The following is a 26,145-nucleotide window of genomic DNA, read 5'->3' on the forward strand; positions in this document are numbered from 1 at the left end:
TACCTCCCCCATAACTGGAGGGTTGCAGGTTTGCGTCCCGCTCAGTCTGTTACAGTTGTTGTGTCCTTGGGCAAGACCCTTCACTCACCTTACCTGCTGGTGGTGGTGAGAGAGACCGGTGGCGCCAGGGTTCGGCCGCTTCCGTCAGTGTGAACCAGGACAGCTGGGGCTGCAATGTAGCTCATCACCACCAGTATGTGAATGTGTGTGTGTGTGTGTGTGTGTGTGTGTGTGTGTTGCTTAGGTATCCAATGGAAAGGCTTAGTTTTAAAATCCAATATGGCTACTTCTTGCATAAAGTGGTGATGATTGTGGTTAAAAAAAAAGGTTGTTAGGTTGTCTTTCATTTATTCGTTATATTTCCAGATCCAAGTTCCAACTTTAGACATTAATGGAACAAATGTCAAAATTCCCATGAGTCATTGCAGCATAAATTATCTGCTTACTGTTTTTTTTTTGTCTTGTTTTTTACGTGGCAGTGGCAGGTACTACAAAGCGTTGTCGTTTACATACTGTTGCTTTTAAACTGGCAGCTAAATGCATGATAAATGTTTCTGAGGGACATTCTGCCTGTATGGGGCGGGGTTGTGAAAAGCTGAAATCCCTTGTTCTCTGCTACATGCAGTGTAAAATGTTATGGTAGTAATCAATTTGCTGTATAATGGTGTTATATTTGGATAAGTGAGAATAATATGCAGAGAAAAGAAGACAGTTACATTCTTTTAGAATTAATAATATAAAGGTTATTTTTAAATAAACATCGAAAAATAAAGATTTTGTGCCTTTCTGTTTGAGTGAGAAATCCACATCCAGTCATTTCATCATTCCCAAATACAAAGAAAACATTCCTATATGACTAATTTTCTCGACACTCTGTTCCCTGGACCATTTTTTGGTGGCACCATCTGGCGATTTTTAACAAAACCCTCATGTGGAACAATGACTGGAATTACCTCCTGTGTTATCAATCCTAATAACCAACACGGGAGAACATGGCCATATGGAGCAGCTGTTCCTGAAGATGGCATCAATGCTCTTGTTTCTGAACTCAGAACATCGCTGTTAGACTTCAGCAAGATGCTAACAGAAATTTTCTTTAGTGTAGCTGCTTGGGCTATGGAACCAGGCATCTGTGAAGCATGTCCTCCACAGTCAGCACAATATTATCAGGGAATAGCAGTATTCAATTAGCGTGCTGGTGTTTTACTCCACCAGCAACATTGATTTTCCCCTCTGTGGTATTGTTATGAGTCCTCATTCCCATTGTTGGGTGTTTTAAAGGTGTTGCACATGTGTAAATGTCTCCTGTTGAATGCCTCGCCTGGCTTTAAAGCTGATGGCTCCTGTGTATGAAAGACAAAACAGTGACATTGGCATTTTTATTATGTGAAGTATTTAGTTTGAATTTTTTTTACTTAAAATACACCAGCAACAATTTCCTCTATACAAATTTAATGACAGAATTTCATCAGCAAAATGTCAACAACAAATGAGGTGATCTCCTGGTGACCCAAGCCAAAGTAATCGACACTCGATCATGTTGAGAGGCTTTTACCCAATAAAATGACATTTCTCTGAACAAGTGACACCGGTGAGGTGTAGACTCGACTTGAGTGACGATTGCTTTGGCTTGTGTCACCTAAAGGTCACCTCATCTGTTGTAGAATTTTTGCTGTTGAATTTCTGAAGTAGAATTTAGAAGTTATATTCTTGCTGTTGAAATTCAGAAATGTGACTGTAGAAGTTGAATGTTTTAGGTAGAATTTCTTATGTAGAATGTTTTTTATTACAGTTCTCGATTTTCTTATCTAGAATTGTTGCTGTTGAAATTTTGAAGTAGAATTTCTGAAAATAAATTTTTGCTCTTGAATTTCTGAAGTAGAATTTTTCTAAGTAAAAATTCTTATGTAGAATTTGTGAAGTAGAATTTTGGCTGTAGAATTTCTCATGTTGAAATTTAGCTGTAAAATTTTTGCAGTTGAACTTCTGAAGTACAATATTCGAAGTAGAATTGCTTTTGTTGCATTTTAGAAGTATAATTTTAGAAGCTGAAAATTGAAAGTGAATTTTCTGAATTTAAATTTTAGAAGTAGAAATTTTAAGGTAGAAATTCTTATGTAGAATTTTTTAATTAGAGTTTCTGAAGTTGAAAGTTTACTGTTGAATTTTTAAGTTTAATTTCTTTTGTAGAATTTCTGACGCAGAATTTTTGCTGTTGAATTCCTGAAGATGGAATTCTCCAAAAGAATTTTTACCAATAATTATAAATTTTTTATTTTTATATTTTTGCTGGTGTATTTAAAGGGACTTTTCGGCATTTTGAATTTTTATGCTCGCGATTGCCCCCTCAGGCCAAAAGCATAACGGCAGCTTCAATAGTAGGCTCGTGCACGAGGTGCACATGCTGTACGTGCACACTCCTTAACGAAAATAACAGCTGAGACAGTCCCTTGTGTGTGTGTGTGTGTGTGTGGGGGGGGGGGGGGGGGGGGACAGAGGACAGGAGAATGTGCAGCTAATTAATTAAATAATTTGGTTCTGTACCTTTCTCTTCAGCACAGCCGACAAAGGTTTAAGATGGGTCAGTCCTCCTGCATGCTCAGATCATTCCCTTCCCTTGCTTGAAAAATTGTTCCAAAATGAAAGTTGAACCCACATCTGTGAATTCAATGCCGTTCGGCGAGTCTCAAATAAAAATTTGGGCATCTTACTGTAAAAAAATATATCATTAATGTAAAAAAGAAACTCTAAATAAATTAAGCTGACATCTGGAATTAAACCCAGGTCTCCTACATGAGAGTCCAACATTTAACTAGGTGAGCTAAAGCGCCACTGATATACTTAACATCTGTAACATTTATATGCTTGATGACAGCTGAAACAACGTTCAAAAAACGGTTTGGAGTGAAAATGGCTATTTTGTTTCTAATTTGCAGAAAATATCTAGAAGAAAGTTCTACAGAAAGTAGCTAAGGGTCCTCAGAAATGTAGCTAGCTTTGTCACTAGGCGTTAGGAACAGCGACAAAGAATAAAGCTACAGATAGCAAATGCAACGGGCTGTGCCTGAGCGTGAATGCGCAAGAAGCAGCCTGCTCGACCCAAGCAACTCTCCTTTTCTGTGGTTTTACAGAAAAATAGGCAATCACAGTAAAAATGCCAGGGCTCATTCTACAGGATCAGGGCATTGAAGGAGAATGTATGAAGAAGAAATTTATTATTTCTATACATGTTTTGGCTGTCAAACTTCCATAATGCCCCTTTAAGTAAAAACATTCAAATACACAATTTGACAGAATAAAATTTTAATGTGTAAAAAAACAATTTCTGGTGAGACTATTTCTTCCATACCTGCTGAACTGGAGGGCATCTGCCAGAAAAGGGTTAACACGGGAACGGGAATGGCTCTGCCCTCAATGTGTCACCACTCCTACTGACAGTATTGATGACTTATGAAACTGCGTGGATCCCACGGACACTTTGAACCGCCGCTGTTGCCACACGTTTAGGGCGGAATGGATTATACCGCCCCCCCCCCCCGCCCCCCCCATGTGATGTGAAAAGACTCAACAGTGGAGAACTCCAGAAATTATTCAATCGATATTGAATATTTGCTACAGAAAGATTACGTGTGATTTTTTAAACGAATGAACCTTAGAATAAAGTGGAGAATCAACGCTTTTGCATTTACGTGCGTGTTTTTTTTATTTAAAGTCACACAGTTGCAAGATGTCTGGTTTAATTATTTTACTTTCAAAATGTCCTCCTCCTGCTCACCCGTAAGAATTGCTTCGCGGGAGTCACAGTGCGCGCTGATTGGACTTCCCGCGCCGACCCACCGCTGAGCTCCGCTTTAGAGCACCTCCGAGCTTTTGTGCCGAGATCAAAGGCAGATTCAGGGAGGTCACAGTGGAGAAAAGGCGGCGGAGAAATGGGAGGAAATCTGTCTTTGCACGCGTCTTGTGGGATGAAGAGGAGCAGGTAAGAAGAGAAAGGACACAGGAACGCGCCTGTCTCCGTCCTCACGAGGATTTATCCGTCCACCGTTCAGGATGTGTGTCTCACCGGGGGCTTCTGGGTGAGATTTCGCCACAGTGCCGCCTCGCTGCGCGCAGCTCCATCAGCGTCGTGGTCCGGCGCGCGGACAGGACGTGACAAATCGGTGAAGAATGTGCTTCGCCGTTCGTCCCTGACCCTGGGGACACCTGGAGAATATGGAATAAATCTCTTAAACAATTCCCATCCCTTCCCCCAGCGGGAGGTGGATGGACTTTTGCGTAAAGATGTGTGAACAAGAGACTCGGTGTAACTTCATACGTCACACGTGATCACCACAGCAACTAATTGTCTCCGTTAAGGAGCGGACTTTACCTGCGTGCTCGTGGAACTTGGAAAGAGGAAGAGGTGCGCGTCATGTTAGGTCTTGGACACACCGGTACCGACTGTACCTGCGGGACATAGAACATCAGCTGGGACTCTGAGGGGCAGCTGTGAGCTGAGCGGGCCAGTGATGCCTGACACGTTAGCGCTGATCAAGAACCGGACAGAGCCGCGGCTGGGGCAGCTGGAACGCAGCCTGGCCACGGAGGCGACCGCCCGCCCCGCCTGGGTCATTGCCATCCTGGCCAGCGTTCTGATCTTCACCACGGTGGTAGATGTGCTGGGGAACCTGCTGGTCATCATCTCGGTGTTCAGGAACCGCAAACTGAGGAACGCAGGTGAGATGTAGTGATGATATGCAAAGGTCACCTAAAGGTAACTGATGCTGATGCAGTTGGTGGCCATGCATGATGACCGGATGAATTCTAATCAGTCAACTCATTTTTGTGGATTTCGTGCTTTTTATTATTAAACATCAGAGCAGTTTCCTTCTAAAGGCTTGTCAGCATAACACTGGAAAAATCATCCTTTTAATGTTATTACATAAAACTGAATTCTGCGTAATTTTTGTGGATTTCGTGTTTTTTATTCGAAATCAGAGCCGTTTGCTCCCTTTTGTAACGTCTTTTTCAGCAAAATAACTCATTTTTTTTCATTAGTTTTATTTAGAAGTAGATTGTTCACAATACTTGTTGGTCAATGCAAGAATAAAAATAAACATTTAAAAAATGTTAAGTTTTTTTTATTACAACTTTTTGGTTCAAATTTTGGGTTCAAAGTTCCAAAATTTACATAGAAATGATGAAAACGATAAAAAGTAAATCCACATTTTTTAAATTTCTTCTTTTTTTCTGTGAAATTTAAGCAATTTCTACATTTTTCTGTACGTAATTGAATATTTAAGATTTAGTCTTTTAAATTGTTGCTGGGGTATAAAACATGCTTCTTTTGTTTAAAACATAAGCAAGAAGAATGCTTTGGTCAGGCCAACTTTGCACTTCTGCTGCACCAAGAGAAAATAAATAAACAAACAACATTCTAATCAAGATCATAAAAAGCTATTGTCTCACGTTTTTCAACCCAAAAATCTGACATTTTGCAACCATGACATCACTTATCGCCTCATAAGTCTTTCTATCCATCTGCACAGCAAGCTTTATTACGCAGCAGCTGACAAAATGATGTAAATCAATAAACAATTCACAACTGCCTGATTTAAACAAGATGCACAGGTGCTAATGGACTCAGTGACACAATTTAAATGAGGAATAATGCGCTGAGCTCAATCCTGTCCACTTATTGGCACAACTTCAGCTGCCGCTGGTGCACCTCTCTCCCTGAGTCACTTGCTCTTCACTGATGATGTCCGCATGTCATCTGAGTCATGCATTTAGGCTTAAAATGAAGATGCGTGAGCACAAGTGACACTCAGTGGCTGCGATGGTGGACGAGCTGATTTTGAACGTAAAAAAAAAAAAACGAAATTGCAAAGCAGGAGCTCCAGAGAAGTAACAAAAAACAAACACTGATGTGTGGAAGCAGCCGCTCTTTCAGCGAATGTTCACTCTAGGTGAAAATTACGCAGGTGGGGATGCAATTCATGAGTTAAACAAACGCCTTTCAGCTCTTTTCCTTTCCCGAGCAGCAAAAACTCCAGTTCTAGCTGTTTACACTCAAATTGCTGCTTATTAGGATTCTAAAAAAACAAGTTTGTTTAATAATGAAGCAAATCGTTCATGAAACGAGCGTTTTACCCCAACAGCAGTTTTAACAGAAGAACGTAAAATACAAATGAAAGTCCTGAAACTGGTTAACATGGATGTTTCCGACAGCAGAGTGCAAACATTTAGCTGACTGGCTATTTTGTGGTTTATCAAGCAACAGTTGGGTTCAAGAGACATGCATCTATTTGCATATCACACAAATCAGCAACTATTTGCTGTCGAGCGGCAGCCTGGAGTCTTTTGCTTTTATTAATAAATTAGATGAAAAAAATCCTCATTTAAGGACATTATGAAGCTTGTCTTTGTGTTTGCTCACAGAGAAAAGCATTTAACTTGGATGTTTTCTTTCAGTCAGATGGGCACGGTGATCGGCGGTGCATTTGAATGTAACCTTGACTCCAGACTCCCACGTAGAGCACTCAAGCATGATTTTGTTTCAAAATAAGGTTTAGGTCGAGTCCCTATGTTCTCTGCTCTGAAATGCCTGAGAGTCTTCATTTTGTTGAAGCTGAATAAAATGGAATTAAAAGTTAATAAGTGTGTATTTGCAAGGCTGACCTCCCTGTTAAGTGTGATTTTTCATTTGAGAAGCACACCAGCTAGGTCTTTTTTTTTATCATGACTGAATTAAATTCCGAGAGACAGATTTGAGATGGTTGCATAAAAGAGATTTCAGATTCAACCTTTTTTTTTCTTCTTGAGTATATCAGACAGAGATGAAAGATTCTTAGAGAAATGCAATCCTGAGGTTTGTTCAACAAATGGAACTTTGGTCTTTTTCAGCTGAACTTTGACCTTTTTAACGTAAGCGGCACACGCTTAAGAGAAAAACATGAAGTCAAGTGGCTTCACTCAAGCATCAGCTGTGGAATTCAGAAGTCACTCAGAATGTAAAGCAGAGATTCAGAGTTGTTTCTCTTGGAGGGCACCGCTTAGAGGCAGATGAGTGTATTGCACCTTTAATCCCCTCCCCCTACAGCTGGACACAACGCCTCTCGTTCGTGAACGTGCACTTGTACTTGTGTAAAATGGGCAGCAGCAGCTTAGGAGGGTTGAGCGGGTTGTCCAGTAATCAGAGGGTTGTAGGTTCAATCCCAGCTCCCAGCGGAGAATGCTGCTGTTGTGTCCTCTGGCAAGACAGCCTGGTGGTCGGATGGACTGGCGGCCCAGTGTTCAGCAGCCTCGCTTCTGCCAGTGTGCCCCCAGGGCAGCTGTGGTTACATCATAGCTCATCATCACCAGCATGTGAACGTGTGTGTGAATGGGTGAATGACTGATTGTGTTGTGAAGCACTTTGGGGGGGGGGGGGGGGGGGGGGGGTTGTAAAACCCTAGAAAGTGCTATACAGATACAGGCCATTTACCATAAAACGTACTCGTTCATAAGAAAAATGGCCAACTCTGCAACTGTTAGACATCTGAGCTGACCATGGAGATCCTTCCAACCTTTAGCAGGTCCAAGGTCAAATTTTTGCCAGGCTTTGAGGCACTTTTTGGCAAGTTTAGTCCATGGGCTTTTATTAACATTTGTCCATCTTCAAGTACAAGTAGACAGGTGCGGAAATGGTCCTTGTTGTGGTTGTGAAGCTGGTTGTAGCTTTAACAGCTACAATCGCAGGTTGTTAATCCTAAACAAATCGAAAACTCCAGTAAGTCTTGGTACTTTTGCTAACGCATGCATGCTTGCAAACAAAGTATGTATGGATTTATAAGGCTGTCTGGGATGGGGGTGAACTTAGCAAACAATAAAGATGTATTGTCTACATTACATCACAGAATGGGATATGACCAACACTTTCACGGATTTCTAAAATGACACATAATTCCTGAAAAGGGGAAAATTCTGGAAACTAGCTTTAAAGAGCAGGAGCCTCATTTATCAAGCTTGCTTACGCACAAAACGGGGTTGGAAAACTGCATAAGCAACTTTTCATGCAAACTTTGGGATTTATGAAAGAAAACTTAGTGGAAAAATGTGTGCAACTGTAAGTTGACTAAGGACCTGGCTTACACACATGTTGGACATGAAGAGCACCTGCAGTGCTGCTGCTGAGAAGGATACAATTATGAAATCCTGCAGCATTATCACTTGTACTGCTTCGTTTTCACACAGAACAAGGCCCCCCACACGCATGCACACACACACACACACACACACACACACACACACACACACACACACACACACACACACACACACACACACACACACACACACACACACACACACACACACACACACACACACACACAGCTTGAACTGCAGAATGCAGAATATCAGCAGGGGCACAGATTGAGACAGAAAGTCATGCGTCTGTGACAGTGTGTGTCCTGTCACTGTGACCCCATTGATCATACGCCCTGGCTACTTGGACAGGGGAGATCTCAGTTTGGGTGACTGGTTAACGCGCATGACTTTCACCTGGAAGTCTGGGGATTGAATCCCGATTGGACTATTTTTTATACCCGCCACAGATCTCTGAAGAACTCACAACATTGACGGCTTCAGCAACACTGTGCCACTCCGTGGATTTTTTCTTATTTGTTTTGCAAAAGCACTTCCTTTCATTTCTCCACCTCACCCACAGGTACCTCAATTTCTGCTTCTGTGAAATTGCACTTCCTTGATCTGCCTTGGTCTACGGTCGCCATCGTCACTGGCGGAGCGCTGCAACAGCCGGCTTATGTATATGCATGAGATCCACAAGGCACTTTGCATTGACTATTTATGGCAGTAAGTGGGCGTGGTGAGGGCGGGATGTGACTAAAAAGCAGCTGAGAAACATTCTCGTTAGTCTCCGATTTATGAAGCGGAGATTGCGTGCAGCTGTGCGAACTCCATGTTTGACCTACTTGGCGGAAATACATTTTTTTGCTGAGCTTAAGTACGGTTTTAGAAAGGATTCTACACAATGTTTCATAAATGAGACCCCAAGTTTGTGTTATTTGTGGCGAAAAAACATCAACGTTGCAAAGCAAATGGAGTCGGTGATGGTTACATTTCTGTTAACCAATCAGAGGAAAGATGTCCAAATACCAGGAAATAAGACTCCCAACCCTGTCATCTTCTGCTACTTTGTCTTCCGGCTGACTTCTACGTCCTCAGGCACACCGGAGCTCCTTTTTCCCCAGAGAACGATTTACAAGGCATTCGATCCTAGAGGCCACTGCGGATGTATTTAAAATATGAGTATAGTTGATCCTAAAGGATGGCTTGCTTGTGGGTCAAAACAGAGTATAACCAAAGCCAAGTTTTGTTTTTATCTGAATCAAGACTCCAACACCGCCAAAGAACTTAACTGTGATTTCTGCATTCCTGGACACATGGTACATATTTTAATTGCATCCTTTGTTTCAGTAACACCTTACACATCCTCCAGTTTGCCTCTTCACAAACAACAAAAGCCAACATATCAATTTTAATGGTGGCTGAATCCTTTCAAATCTAACAGCATCTCCAGTAAGAGTGTCACTGGAATGTAGTTGGCTCTTTTTTTTTTCTTGCTCACATTTCTGCCTTAAAGCTAATCTCTCTCAACCCAAACAGCCCACTCAGCAGTTCAGAATCTGCGCTGAACCTGTAGATTGAATCGGCCCACTTAACGGTTTAGATGGAAAAGCACCTGACTTAACAGGAGCGTATTAACAGTCCTAGTGGGATCAGAGGGCGGTTTGTGATTACTCACCGCTGTTGTCCCTGCTGCGGAAGCATGAGGAGCAAGTCGGCCGCCCTGAGTAATATTTCATCAGATACAAGCTTGGCGGGCGATAACTGGCCTTGCTTTACCCTCGCCTACCCACGCTGATGAGAAGTGAGGCCTCATAGTAAATAATGTAGAGCAGACTCATAATTATCCTCGTGCTGAATTAGTATCAAGATGTCTGATTCAAGAAAACCTGAATGTGTTTGGACCAATATTTATTTGTGTAGCAGACGGGTTATAAATGAACTTCTGTAATGTCACAAGGGTGCTTTCTGAAAGAACTGCTGTATTAAGTTCGCTGAAATGTTCCTTTATACGAACACGAGTACAAAAAGGTAATATATGGAGCATACTGAGTTGCTTCAGAGGCGTGTGAATGAGCACGTGAGCTCAGCTTTCATACTTATGCAGGAAAGAGGGAAGATTTGTGTCTGAAAGAGCTTAGGCGTCGCAAACTTTACATTGGTGCAATGGCAGCTCAGGAGGTAGAGCGGGTTATCAGTAATCGGGGGGTTGCAGGATCGATCCCGGCTCCCAGCAGAGGATGCTGCTGTTATGTCCTTGGGCAAGACACTTAACACCCCTCGTCTTTGGAGGGACCGGTGGCGCTGGTCAGCCTCTCCTCCTCCAGTGTGCCCCAGGGCAGCTGTGGCTACAATGTAGCTCATTATCATCGTGTGAATGCGTGTGTTCATGGGTGAATGACTGATTGTGTTGTAAAGTGCCTTGGGGGGGGGGGGGGGGGGGGGTAGGACTCTAGAAGGCACAATATGCATCACAGGCCATTAACCATAGACAGGATCACACATTAGAGACTCTTCAAAGAAGAGATCGTCGTTTTTCTCATTTTCCACTGCATCTCATTTTCTCTAAATCTCATTTCTCGTACAAAGTTGTCAAATATATTTAAAGTGCTTTAGTTAAAACTGAATCTTGAAATAAAAAGCTCACTGTTGTGCTCAGAGTTGCATTCACTTGCTCTCCATCTCCAGCACGGCTGGTGCTGAAACCTTGACAACCAGGCCTTTAGTTTTTCCCTGTGGCGCTAAAACACTCAAACCCGGATCAGCCCTTTTCTGTGTACCTGTGTGTTTTTGTACATGCAAAAAATAAATCAGTAACCACACATACACACTATTCACTTTCATTCAATGAAGTTCCAGGACTTGGTTAAATACAAAACAGCACAAATAATGTATAAAGTAAGAAATAAATTAATGCCTGATAAAATACAGAAACTGTTCACAGAGAGAGAAGGAGGATATAACCTGAGAGGGACACTAAACTTAAAGATACATAAGTTTAGAACAACATTAAAACAGATGTGTATCACAATAATAGGGGTTAAATTATGGAACAATTTAGAAGAAGAAATCAAAGTAAGTACAAATATAAATGTGTTTAAAATGAATTATAAAAAACATATTCTGAACAAGTATATAGTGGAAAATAGATGATTTATGTGGGTGTCCTTTATTCCAAGGAAAAGTAAATTGTATCAATGTAAAAAGATGTTTTTTTTTCTTCTTTTGTTTTTTTCCATATAATTTGGTGGTTTTTTGGTGACTTGTACCATTTTGTTTGTTTTAATGTAGGTTTTGTGTTAGATTTAAGTAAACAAGTAAAATGACTTGTATAAAGGGGTAGGGATATATAAGTTTCCACTTCAACCTACTCCTTTTCAAACACAGATGGGATGATATGTATTTTTTCTGTTTGTGGTACTTTTTTAAAAATTATGTATGTTTTCTTTGTTTGAAATAAACTAAACTAAACAAATAATTAGCAGTCCAAATTAACATGAGTGTTTTCAACATAATTGTATATTTTGAAGAATGCTTTAAAAATTGAGTACTTGGAATAATGCACTTTTATTATACATTAGAAATTTTAGTGTTCCATGAATGAATGAATGAATGAATGAATGAATGAATGAATGCAATCGTAGCAGAAACATTGAGTTTTAGACAGTTTTAGTCAAATTACAACAATTGGTGATTTCCTGGCATGCCAATCATGGCAAATGTGGAACATCCAATGTGAGAATAGCCTTTTTTCCCTCTGCTGGCCATTTAGCCAATGATGCCATGCTCAATTAGCTTTTAATGTACATAACCTTGCAATAAAAGGCTGAAAATGAGTGCTTCTGGTTTGGCTGGTGAATTATGTGTGATGTTAACTACTCAACCCAATGCAAAGGACATGGCGTAACTTCAATCTCAGCAGACGGCGTCCGAGAGCAGTTTAGGTTTTAATTTCCTGTCAGCACTACCAGTTCATTGATTCTTTTCCAGGTAAAATCCAGAAATTGGATCAAACTAACATTTATGTCCTTGAAAGATGCAACCAGCTAGAAATTGATGAAGATAAATCTGCGACCATCTTGAAGTGATGCGTTTTTTTATATTGTTCTACTTTTATTATGGTGGCAATCTTCAGTAAATATTAGATTTTTTGATGGGATGTAGGAATAACTAAATTAAGCAGAGCGTAGAGTACTGGCAGCTTTTGTAGACTGAAGCTTTCTCCTCTTTTCTTGACTGTAGTTGAAGTTCTTCATATATAATTAGTTCATGCAAGTACATTTATTTGATGAATGACATGTTGAACTTATTTTATTTTGTTGTTCATATGAGCGAGTGTTTTTCTTTTTACATGAACAAAGACAAAACCTTTGAAAGAAAACCTTAGTTATTCCTATGATGTAAATCTGTATGTTCTAACCCCACCTCACTCTGGAAGCATCAGTGAGGTGAAGCGGCGGCGGAACGTCAGCGCTTCAAATAGAATCCATTATAGTTTATGGGGGCGTTTCAAACTAGCCGCTATGTGGAAATTCTCAAGAGTGTCCCAGAAGTGGCTCATCGTGATGCTTAAGATAGGATTGGGTTCTAACGCTGCACTTCTCAAAAGAAAGCCGTGAGGTCACGTGTATAGATGTTATCTACATAGATACGAAATAGCATCACTGCAATAATCTTTTATTTTGAAAATTACCAAACATTTTACACTGAAACGGTGTGTGATTTCCTGTCTGGCCTTACGTCAATCGCAGAAATTGATGCGTCCCAAAAGCGGCTCGCGGCAAAAATAGAACCCAGTCTTATTTTTAGAGGTGCAGCGAGCCGATTCTGGGACACACTACAGTCAGTTTGGATCAACCCCATAATCTATAATGATTCTATATTCTACTGCCGTTCGGTGTTGCTGATGCCTCCAGTGTGAAGTTGGGGTTAAGGCCCTCTGCCTGCTTTCATGATTATGGCCGGTAGCAATGCCTCTCATTCATGAACGGGCTTCTCTCGCTGGCGACCAGAGCTAAAACTGGTTACACAGATATATATGTCCCCCCTCACCCTCTGGGGGTGGTCTCATCCTTCCAAGCTCATGTCCTCTACCAGTTGCATGGGAGCTTGAGGGTTCTGCGCAGTATCTCAGCTGTTCCTAGAACAGCACTTTTCTGGACTGAGATGTCTGATGTTTTTCCTGGGATCTGCTTTAGCCACTCCTCCAGTCTGGGGTTTACTGCCCCGAGTGCCCCGATGACCACCGATGTCTTCACTCTCCAGGCTTTCTCAAGTTCTTCTTTGAGGCCCTGGTACTTCTCTAGTTTCTGGTGTTCCTTTTTCCGGATGTTGTCATCACTTGGTGGTGCCACATCAACCACGAAGGCTGTCCTCTGTGGTTTGTCTATCATACAGACCATATTCCTTTCATCCAGAAAAATAACCTCACATTCAGTAATCAAAGAGATTGCCAGAGGGAAAACCTGTGAAGAATTGTTGTGTTTTTGGGCTTTTGCATCTTCAAAGCTTCATCTTTCCAGAAGATCAAACATCAACAGGTGAAACATCCCTACCAGCGAACAGAGCTTAGGTTTATTGGCTTGGACATGGATACTTGTGAATATTCTCCACCTGTTTGTAAAAGAGCAACTCTGGGTGATTCATCAAATGATTATCGTCATGATGATGTGAAACACCAGACTTCACGGATTGTAGTGGCGACGATTTATTGAAGGAATTTACATTTGGTAAAAAAAGACGTATTAAATCAACTGCCAGCCGTTTCCTCAACAGAAAAGCCCTTCATTTTTCCAGCGTTTTCACAGTTTTTTTAAGAGTTACAGAACATTGTGCTCTTTGATGATGTCGACGCCAAAACAATCAAAACAAAGCGGAGACTTATACCTCTTACATCAGGAAGAATCCGCGCGTTTCGAACGTTATCCATTCTTTCATAATCCGTTGTCGAATTGTGATCGGCAGAAACTTTTCCGATTAGCGCCTCACTTTTATTTATTTTTTACAGCAGTGGCCCAAAACGATCTCCTCACACATGGATTTTCTGCTTCCTGATCACGTGACGTGTGACGTATGTGGATGAAGATCGGCTTTAGAGCTGGGATGTTTGTTCTAGCAGTGCGGGGGCTCGTTCGACGCCTACACGACTTTTGTCATCATTGGCAGTTAATGAGTTAAGATCTCAACCCAAATGAATCTTTTCCTGAAGGTTGGAGGATGCTTCTGACCAGACTGAAACATTGAGCAGTGGTACTTTATTTGTCTGAATACCCTGAGACCCAAAAGATCAATCCTGACCTTCACCAGGGGGACAAGCAGGGCTTTTCTGAATGCAGTGGTCAAAAGGAAATTAATACTTGTTTCTTCAAACTGTATTTAAATTAATCAGGAATGCAAACCTAAAGTGGCAGTTTGTGGTTTCCTGGCACCAGGGGGCAGTACATACATATATTTCAGGGTAGTTTTACACCATGTCGCCTTGACTGTGGCTAGTTTAAAAAACATTACGGTAAATGTTTTTACCTGTAGAGGAGAAAGAATGTGACCTTGACGTGACTCCTCAGACTTTGACGGTCCTTCAGTTAATTCCATTAAGAGAATGCACTGTTGTTTGTAGTTTTCTGGCGGTGTAGTTTCCAGGTCCACTCGGGGTCCTGCGCCTGCTGATGATGTCATCATACTACGGTAATACCGCTCAGCCAAAATATATTGCATCTCTTTTTCAATTCTGTTCTTTCACATTTGGAAAGAGTTTAGCAGTTTTGTTATTAATTTCATGTTTTTTACTGCCTAAACATTTTTGAACGTGTTAACGTAACTTCCACAAGTCGTACTTCCAGCCAATCATCTTGTGTGACATCATCGACAGGCGCAGGACCCCGAGCCGGCCAGAAGGAAGCACGGCGTCTAACACGGCGTCCCCCAAAGACGTTATACCCGCGCCCTATTTACTTTAGACCAGATTTTTACATATGGTCATATGTTATGAAGCTGCCAATATTTTTCAACAACTGGACAGCATTTTATTCTTTTTCAACAATGTTTAGATGGATATTTCCAGAGATTATCAGTAAAAATCACTTTAAGTGTATCAATATTTTCTTACTTCCCTAAAATCTTAATTAAAAGGTGACATTCACTGAGGTCTTTAAAAGCACTAATATGCACAGAAGTCCAATATACTTCTCCTGACCTGAAGCATTGAGTTTTAGTCCCGTTCTGCTAAAAGAACTCCAATTAAATTAACCCTTTGGTGCATAATGGTCACTACAGTGGACAAGTATTCAAAATTGTTATTTATTTGTTTTTGCTACTAAGCACCGCTGTTGAAGACTTTATTGCATTTGAGCCCCTCCATTTGGACTTCAGTAAGCCAAGCCAACATATTTCATGTTCAGAATGCACGCTGTCCACTGAGGTGGACATGTAATAAATTATTTGTAAATTATAAAATTTTACAAAAAATATTTGTTGAAATTTGTTTCATTCACACCTAAATACGAATGAAAAAAATTGTTAAAAAAATCATAGTTGAAGATTTCATAATTCATGCATCAAAGGGTTAAGTGGAAACACACTGAGCTTGTAGCAAGAAGGTCCTGAATTAGAATTTTAACAGGGCCTTTCTGCATGACGTTTCCACGTTTTCTCTGTGTGTTTGTGGGTTTCCTCTGGGACGGGTTTCCAAAAACCAAAAACATGCAATTGGAAATTCTTAGAGGACTTTAGAGTGTGTGTGTGTGTGTGTGTGTGTGTGTGTGTGTGTGTGTGTGTGTGTGTGTGTGTGTGTGTGTGTGTGTGTGTGCGTGCGTGTGCGTGTGCGTGCGTGCGTGCGTGCGTGTGTGTGTGTGTGTGTGTGTGTGTGTACTGCCACACGTGGAGGTGAACCTCTCCTCTCACCCACTGACTGCTGGAAACAGAAGCTGGCTCCCATCGACCCTGAACTTAATCAAGCGGCTGTTGAAAACGAACAAACTGGTGGATGAAAACCTTTCGTTGAGATGCGTTTGACACATTTTGACTCCATCTCGATTTCAGCCTGGTTCGATGACCCCTAAAACATTTAATGCGTGCCTCCCAAAAACCTGTAAGTGAGCCTCGACTCGAGGTTGTATCATGAAAGCGTTGAGCACCTCACAGCTGAGTTGGACACTCGGCATGTACGCGGCAGCTACATGCCTTCATGTTTTGGGGAGTTTGGACTCCTGAGATGAACCAATCAAGTCTGATCTGCCAAGAATGGCAGTCTGAACTTGGCATTCAGCATGTTTAGGAAGACACCCACAAACCCACTCTATATGCAGCTGTCGGCTTGAGCCGGCCAGCCTCCGTGTTATCGCCCACTCTTAATTTTGCTGCTGCTCTGCTTGAGCTGTGGCCCAGTTGGCCATTTTTTTTTTATCTCTACACTGACACAACATGACAAGGTGTTTAAAATATAAAACACAGCAGAGAGAGCAAGTTCTCTTGTGTGTCTTGCAGAAAACTGCTCAAGAGAAGCAACTTTTAAAAGTCTGAACATGTTTTTTTAGTCAGGAGATTTTGGGCTTTAATTAGCCTCCTGGAATAAAGGTGAGTCTGACACTGACGGTGTGTACACATCAAGAGATGTCTTTCAAAAACGGGCGAAGCTGTGAGCGTGAGTGATGGATGAAAGATTCGTGTGGAGTTTGTAATGGGTATCCTCAGCTTTTTAGTTTATTGGACGCCTCCTAAGTCTGTATTTCAGTTTGTAGAGTTTTAGGCATTCAGCTGACGGCGTTAATCCAGAGTGTCTCCCAGGGAATAAGCATGGGGGATTTCTGTGTCTCGCTCAAAGACATTTTGACAGCGACAACTGTTGGCAGTCCCTCCAAATACTAACACCACCCCGCTGCCCACTCTTTACCGGTAATTGTTACCAGATGTACATTAACTGTTAGTAATAGCAAAGGGGTTTAACAAGTATGGCATGCAGTGATTTAAAGAGAATTAGGGCTGACATTTCTGCACTTTGAACAAGGAGGAAAGAAAAAGTCTCTGTTACATATTCATGAGTGATCCCCCCCGCCCCCCCCACCCCCCTTTTTTTTTTTGTCCTGTGAAATGCCACAGAGGATTAGCTTGGTTCGGCTAATCAACCCCCAAAGTATCAGTCTGGTGTTTCCTGTAAACTGAATTTAGTGCTGTTCATTCAACTCAATTCAAGTTTATTTATAAAGCGCTAAATCACGACGAGTCGTCTCAAGGCACTTCACATAATAAACATTCCAATACAGGTCAGTTCATTAAGCCAATCAGAAAAATGTTTTCTATGTAAGGAACCCAGCAAATTGTATCTTTACAGCAATCCTCATACTAAGCAAGCATTTAGCGGCAGTGGAGAGGAAAACTCCCTTTTAACAGGAAGAAACCTCCAGATGATCCTGGCTCAGTATAAGCAGCCATCCTCCATGACTCACTGGGGATTGAGAAGACAGATCAGACATACACACACACATCCACACACACAACATATATACCAAGTAGTGTTTCTATGGTTACAATGTGATTTCTTAGTAAATATTCTATGTGGTGAGAGATAAACTTTATTGTATTTATCCTAGTGAATCTGTAATTAAACAGGTAAACTAGTAGTAGCACATTCAATGTCAAAGAAAGTAAAATGTTATCAGGAGAGGGAGAATGTTTAAGTGGTTAGCAACAGTGTTCAAGACGATGTTGTTTGTGACCCAAAAAGCTCCTGATTCTAACAAAACTTTCATAAAGTAAATCTGAAATTGCTTGTTTGTGCTCAAGCCCATTCAGCAGGGCCACTGCAGCTAATCATATTTTCGAACACAAAGAAATGGTTGCAGCGAATTTTACATATCCTGGGATAATATTTAGTTGCCCCTACTGCAAACCCAAAGATAAAACTGATCTTTTTTTTAAAGATGTAACTTTATAATTAGTCAAATTTTCATTGGAGTGAACCCCATCTGTTAGCAGCGTTGGGTACCGAATTCGGTACTTTTTAAGGTACCGACCGAATTCCACAGTACCGACTGAGCACCGATTCACGTCATTTGAAACGGTGCCTCGTTTCGGTACCCGTCCTTCATAGCGAGAACTCGCCTAGACAGCTGCGCATGCGCAAGAGCGTTATGTCGTCGGTCGCTGCGAGCGAGTTGTAAACAGAGCAGCATGGTAGAAAGAACGCACGCTAAAGCTTGGGTCCACTTCACTAAATGTGATGATGAAACCAGCGACAACGATCTCAGTGAGACATCCTCATCTTAATCTGCTCCGGTAGGTAAATAAAATGCTTAAGATAATGTTAGCTTGATGTGTTAGCTTCTGTTTCGCTAATGGTGCGTTCGCTTTCTCCTCGAAACTCCGAATTTCCGACTAGAAGAACATGAACGCGCTCTAAAGTTTGGCTTCGCTTTACTAAATGCGACTGGTGATTGGGTGAAGATGAAACCAATGACAACAGTCTAAGTGTGAGGCATCATCGTTTTAATCTGCTCCAGCAGCTAAATAAACTGTTTAAGATAATGTTAGCTTGATATGTTAGCTTCCATTGCCACCAATGTTATCAGCTAATGGTGCGTTCACTTTCTCCTCGGAAATTCTAACTTCTCAGTAAGAAAAATCAAATGAAAAGGAGGCAAAAGGAATGAAGATAAACAGTAAATTTAGTTCACAGTAAAGATGTTTGCTTCAGTTTAATTATCAGCTTATAAAACTACAAGGACGATGTTAAAATACAAACAGTTGTATGTTATTTATCGTGATATTTATCAAATATAGTTATATATTGAGAAGTATATATATTTAATTATAAAAGAGAATTAAAATATTAAACACTCAAAAGTATCAACAATTGGTACCGTTAAGTACCGTTATCGATTCGTGGGTACAGGGAATTAGTACTGAATCGATTCAAATGTCAAAGGTACCCGTCCCTACCTGTTAGCAACGCGTGCTGGTCATAAAATTAGAATATCACAACAAAGTTGATTTATTTCAGTAACTCCATTCAAAAAGTGAAACTTGTATATGATATTAATCATTACACACAGACCAATATACCTCAAACGTTTATTTCTTAAATTTTGATGATTAAAACTGCCATTTAATTAAAATACCAAACTCAGTATTTCAGAATGTTAGAATATTGTGAAATGGTTCAATATTGAAGACCCCTGGTGCCACACTTTAATCAGATATTTGAGCCAAAACACCTGCAAAAGCCTTTAAATGGTCTCTCAGTCTAGTTCTGCAGGCCACACAATCTTGAGGAAGACTGCGGAGTTGACGGTTGTCCAAAAGGCGACCGCCGACACCTTACACTTGGAGGGCAAGACACAAAAGATCATAGCTATAGAGGCTTTCTGTTCACAGAGCTCTGTGTCCAAGCACATTAATAGGGAGGCGAAGGAAAGGACAAGATGTGGTAGAAAAAAGTGGACAAGAGGGATAACCGCACCCTGGAGAGGTGCCCTCCTACAACTACAGCAAGGGCCCATGTCATCTGTGGAGATAAAACATCATTGTTGCAGAGTGAATGGAGACAAAAGAAGAGTCATGAAGTTGTCAGCCAATCAGTGGTGAGATGTTCTAATTTCATTTATAATGAAATGAGCAACGATGTGTAAAACTTCAAATCCTGCTGTTTTCCGGCCCCTACTCCTCCGGCTATGTTCTCCTTTCTGAAACGGTATTTTTTTATTTTTTTCCCACAGACGACTCGCAAGATATTCAGTCATACTGGAGGCCACAGCTGATTTATTTACCTAACGAGTGCGCGCCCTCTTTCAAACCAGAGTGAAAGGCAGCCGTGATATGCATTTCTTTAAAGGAAAATATCAGTTTCAAAATGATTCGTTCTTAGCAGCCTACGGTTTGTTGAGAAGGAGATGTTGTCTCCATTAGAAACCTAACCTCAGTCAATGTTTCTTCTCCACTTTTTAAACCCAAAATACATTTTAATATTCCATTCTCCACGTTTAAAGTCGAGTTATGCCCTTCATTTCCACCGTGGACCAGTAGGCATCCTCATATCCCTGACTCATTGTGATTCCCACAATAATTCAAACTCTGGACCAAGGATATTTATTTACCCATCTTTATTATCGCTAAGGGGGCACCGAGCGGTTTGATTTTAATTCATTAAAGTCGAAGCAGGAGGTAGGCACGCTGAACTGTCAGATCAATCCGACTCTTATTTGCAATCCTGAGGAGCTTTTTCAGCGGTCTACTGAACAGTTAACTTCTCCAAACCAGACGGCCAAAGGCAGACTCGTACCCTCCACCCGACGACCCTATTGAAATGTTTTTATGTGCATAACAGAGGAGACGGTTAAAAGCAGCCAGAGAAGGAGACTTCACAGTGAAAATAGCAGAAAGCTCAGCTGTAGCTCAAAAAGGAAAAAGAAAGAGGAGAGATTAGACATAGGGGCTCTGTTGCTAGTCTGATTTGTATTAATCAATTTATTTGATATGGAATAATTTGGAATCATTGCATTAGACAGACCTATTATACATCCCATTGTGACAAATATTAGCCTCTCAGTCTGGGTTCACTTCATGTAAAATCCATAGGGGGAGCGGAGTTGCCACAGATCTATAATGCATGGGAGAAGAGTGTCTGCAGGCTTTGGGGGGATTTTCTGTGTGTGTTGGGTTTTACCAAATAATTCTTTCACTTTCTGGCATTGCTGTTATTTTATTTTATTTTGTCTCTGTGGGTATTTAGGCAGAAGTGAAGGTTGGACATGACTGCTGGTGATGTTTTCAGCAGCATTAAGTGCTCTGGGAGGTGACTTCTGCTTGAGTGCTGCCCAGACACTGTCCTGTATCTTTTGGGTGGAAGCATGACTTCTGTAATTTCTTTGAACACACACACACGCACGCACGCACACACACACACACACACACACACACACACACACACACAAAGCTGGAGAAAGGAGACGGGATGAGCTCAGATCGGCTACGGTGGAAGGAGGACAACGAGCATGAAAGAGGAAAGGGTTGCAAAGGCAAAGAACAGTTAGGGAGCAACTAAAGGATAAAAGGGAAGAAGAAGAAGCCGTAGGGACACCGGCTATCAAATACAGAATGACAGCGCAGCATTTGGAAAAGGGAGAAGCATGACTGCTGAGAAAAGTGGGAGAGCGAGGCTGTGTTACAGAGGCAGCAAGACAATGTAAGAACCACTGTCATATGTCATCAGAATCAGCCAGTTGTTATCGGTGCTTTAGTGCCGAGATGGGAGATGATTCAGACTCACAAGTTCACACACACTCACAGCAAGTAACTGAACGGCTTCCTTTAATCTCAATAAGCATGAACATGATAGATTGACCCATTTAATCTGCATCGCAAGTGATCAGAAAATTTCCTTCCTCTAATTCTTATCAAATCCCACAACGTCTGCTGGATCTGCCCGCATCCATAATGCATGCATTGTGATAATTTGAAGTGCATTATGTAACAGTTTCTCAAAACCTTCAGGCAGCAGTGGGTGAAGAGGTGGAAGAAGCAAGGGATTTGCTGCAGGAGAAGGAGGAGAAAGAGAATGAAAGGGAGGAGGGGGGTGAAACGGAGAAGATGTGGGAAATCAAGGGCAGCCTAGGATGAGAAAATTAGACGAGGATCAGAGAGGGAGAGGGGGAGGTGTTGCAGGGGGTGTACACACACAACTGTATTCATGCAAACGAGCCCATAAACAAAACCGGCAGTGGAGATGTTTGTTTTGTGCCTTTTTTTTTCTTTTTGGCAGACACGGTGATTTGGGGTGGAAGCCACCTCTTAATCCACTCTTGGATGCAAACCCTGCAGGGATGTGGATAAAGATGGTCACTGTAGATAACGAGCTTAGAGGCCAAGGTGAAAAATGTGAACCTTGGCAGAAGAACGTTTTCAGTTCCATTCGTGCGTTTCTTTTAGGAAGAAGTTGAAAAAGCAAAATCAATTTGAATTTCATGAACTTTATATTGGAGCGTAGAAGGAAGAAGCCATTAAATTCAGGTACGGCTCCGGATCAATTTCTTTCATACTGAGAGATAGAGCTTCGGCCTTGGTGGAGAATGCACATTCTCTGAAGGTCCCCCTAGGTTTGTAATCAATTAATGCAAAAATTTGACTTCTGATGCTTGTCTTTTGGCAGTACCTGCACTCTTACCTTGCAGCAGAGGTAAAAATCAATCACAAAGATACAGATAAATGAATTTTAAAAGATCCAGTATACATATGCTTTTGTTCGTGAACTTCTTGTTCCAGTAGCTCATCGGAATGTCCTGATGTCTCAACAGTTGCTGCTGACCTTCTTCATCTAGGTCCAAGTTGGCTTAACATAATCCAATCCTATCGTTAGCAGCGCGACGCAGAAACATGCTTCTGGAACGTGCCTGAAATATTCCATGGCACATTTGGTGTAAACCATCGACATATAAATATTGGACAATGGGTTTCCATAGGCTCCAATAATACGTTTTTGAGCTAAAATGGGAGGTTGCCACCACCGCCATTTTGACCGTGTCACAGGTTCCGTCAAGCCCAGACAATTCCACAAAAGGGAAGAGAGGTGGAGCTGAGGGTGGGGCTGTAAGGCTGGGATCAACTGACGACACCCGGTCGAACTAGCTACAAGCTAACCTGAAGCTAACCCAAAGCTAACGCGGAGGTGGGAGCTAAGCTAACGGAGGTAGCAACCTAGCTACAACCGGAGTTAACTGTGCACAACACCAGAGCTTCTGAGTCAGAGATACGCCGGGCTGAACGCTGGGTAAAACCGGATGGAACACAGAGGTCTCCGAGACCTCCACAAGCCGGCAGCCGCACAGCAGACAAGTGCCGCTGCGATCTGAGATGCGCAGAGCTGCCGCTGGGGAGAACCGGGTGGAAAGGTTTCCATCCCAGGGCTCCACAAGCCGGCAGCCCGCGATCAGACAGAGATGCACGAGCTGCGGGGAGGGGAGAATGGGTGGAAAACATTGGTCTCCCGAGAGCTCCACAAGCTGATAGCCGGAACCCAGCTCCACCAACATGTTATATTTCAACCCATTTTCTAAAGTGCAGCATTATGTTAAATGCACTGGGTTTTACCCTATTACATTTAAATTTCATGGTTAAACAGTACATGTTAAAATCTAAGCTCAGCTCGGCAGTTACCTAAAATACATAAATATAATTTTACTTACTGAAAAAAATGAAGTGGAGACTCCTTGGACGCTCTATTAGTGCAATTAATGCCACAGCAAGTCATTTTGTCCAACAATTGCACAATATCCAAAAAAGAATACACAAACACAGAGACTCAAAATCCCGGAACAGTTTCCAAGCCAGACCGAGGCTCTACTGAGGCCTTTCCACGGAGCTAGCTCTGTGGTCACGTGGGTCTGATGCTCATTAATTATACTGAATTTTAGGCTTTTAATACACTTAAACAGAAGAGTGAGAAAAAAATTCACCCCCCTCAGAGTTGTCATGAGTGTAAACTAGATCATTTAAACAAAAAACATGTTTTGTACCAGGCTGTAAACATGTTTATTTCTGCTGTGAAATTGGTATTTTTAACATGGGAGTCTATGAGGATTTGCTCGCTTCTGACACCAGCCCCCAGTGGATGAGGGTGGAACTGCAATTTTTGTCACTTCCGCGTTGGCCTCAATTTTTCACCCGCATTGTGGGGGCTTGGTGTAAACCAAACTAAAAACTCTAACAGCGTCTATTTCTCGTGAAGATGTGCCGCTTTCGTGGATTTGGGGTCAATCTTTTGCTAGTTACACACTGAAATGGCCTTTCCACTAGATGTGGAAGTGGAGTGTAGCGTAATAGATGAATTTTCCCTACAAGCTCATCAGCACGTCCCTTCCCACCAAGAAACTTCCAGATGCAAAACGTACGCGTTTCATGCAGCGGGCCCTGTACAAAGAATCACTAGAGAATTGTAAGATCACGTGTGCATTCAGCAGTTCACGTCACAACAAGCAAAGAGAAAGATGGCAGCAAGTATCTAAAAGTTATTTTCTATTTTCTATTCCTTTTCCAGGAGGTGTCAGAGTTAACAATGTGTTTTTGTTCTACTAAGCAACTAGAAATCTTCACGTCTTTTATTCTGAAAGTTTCCAGATGTTTTATACTGCTAATGCGTTTGACTTTCTGTCTGGCCCGATCCGAACTGCTGAGCTTGACGCGCTTTGTTAGCATAAAAAACAAAGCGTAAATTTAGTGGAGCGACGCGTCTCTACACTTTTGGGGTGTGTCCAAAACATGCTGCTTCACGGTCATTGGAAATGCACCTATCGACTCTAGTGGCAGCTAATTGCTGCAGGTCTTCGCAGACGTTACTCCCCACTTACCCAGCTCTTCCACTGGATGTGTAATCGACGTGCGACGTAATAGACGCGTTTCAACCGCGAGCTCCCTTCCAACTGGGAGCATTTCGGATGCGGACTGGGTTTCACTCGAGGTCACAAAATCACAGGAGAACTTCAACATTGCATAATTTCTCAAGTTCACAACAAGGAATGAGAAATATGACAGCATGCATCGTAAAAGGTTCTGTTTTACCTCGGCTACGATGGTTTCATAGGAAATTACGTAATTGTTTTCCTAGATAGTAAAGCAACTGGAAATCTGCATGTGACTTTTATTTTGAAAGTTTCCAGATGTTTTACAGCTTGTGTTTGACTACCTGTTTGACCCAATCTGAACTTTGAAGTTTGAAGTGTTCTGAAAGTGTAGATTGTAAAAAAAAAATAGATTCGTCCCTACGCTTCTGGGACTCTTCCAGGACTGTGGAAACGGTGCAACGGTGGAAAGAAACTCATCTAATAGAACAGCGGCTGGTTGTGGCAAAGTTTGGCCAATACACAACACTTAAGCATCTGGTGGAAAGGCTCGGTAAGATCACTTGAGGTTGGCCAGACTTGGGTTTGCCAATGGAAAAGTTAAGAGTCATGGTCTAAATTAGCCTGGCAAGCCAGACGCTCCATTAACGGCTCTCAGTTGTGGGGCAGGTTCTACCGTTGTCTTTCAAATGATCTCCGCATTCCACTGGACAACGAATTTGACATACTCTTGTTTCACTCAGTTGCATCATCCCACCCACCAGGCATATAGAGTGCTCTGTTTGGCCCACAAAGCGGATAAAGCTCTGTGATTTGTTCACTAAGTAGATAGAGCACTATGATTGGCCCAACCATTATGGACCAATCACAGCTCTTTATGCGTTTGAAACCCATCTAGAGAGCTGTGATTGGCCAGCCAGAATGTTGTTGGGGCTGCAGAGATTCCAGTGGAGCGTTCCTAGACCAAACTTTGCAAAGCAAGAATTTGGTCTAGTTCACTAGGCTAGGTCTAAATGGTATCAAAGGCCATTAGAGCGCTCCGGGCTGAGTCCCCCAAACCCGGAGAGTGTCTCCAACAGATCCCAGGAAACACCTCTGCTACAACTAGCTGTGACGTTCATCAAGCACTCCAGATGTTTCACTGAATCCTGTTGGTAGTAATGACAGCATACTTGGCCTCAAAGAAAATAAAAAATTAATTTGCTGTGGTGTTCAACTTGCTTTTCATTTGTGAGGCCCTCAAGCCATGTTAAATGCAGAGCAACAGTGCATCCCTATAGAAAAAGGCGTAAGCAGGCTCTTCCAAAGAAGAAACCATGAATTAAAAGAAACTTGTAAAAAGGAGGAACCAAATCTCACTGACTGATTTTCAAATACCTTCAGTTTAATACTTAATCAAATGGTGTTGATTGAGATTCATGAAGAGTCCAGTCCTTACAAACACAAGATATTCAAAGATCCAAAGGTAAATTGTGAATCCGATTATTTCATCTTAAGTTCTTTAACTATTTTTCTTACTTTTAGGACATTCATGCAGATGAATGGGTAATGGAAATGTCACAAAAACTCAGCTTGTAAAGAAAGTATCTTTTAAGGCTCATCCAACTCCTCCCAGGGCATTTATTTATTTCTCCTTATTCACAGGAGACAAAACAAAGCAACAAAACAAAGTCACTTTCCCTCCTCGAAGGGCTGCATGTCCTTCGGTTAATCT

General features: G+C 41.7%; 1 protein-coding gene across 1 annotated transcript in view; it reads left to right on the forward strand.

The window, feature by feature from the left end:
- Positions 1-3,576: 3,576 nt before the first annotated feature.
- The window catches only part of mtnr1bb (melatonin receptor 1Bb), a 74,111-nt gene continuing 51,542 nt past the window's right edge, over positions 3,577-26,145 (forward strand). Inside the window, exon 1 of the mRNA XM_015961673.3 lies at positions 3,577-4,716. Coding sequence (XP_015817159.1) covers positions 4,509-4,716 — 208 coding nt within the window. The 5' untranslated portion in view covers positions 3,577-4,508. The remainder of the gene's footprint in view (positions 4,717-26,145) is intronic.

Source organism: Nothobranchius furzeri, chromosome 10 (genome assembly GCF_043380555.1).
Source record: "Nothobranchius furzeri strain GRZ-AD chromosome 10, NfurGRZ-RIMD1, whole genome shotgun sequence".
NCBI lineage: Eukaryota > Metazoa > Chordata > Actinopteri > Cyprinodontiformes > Nothobranchiidae > Nothobranchius > Nothobranchius furzeri.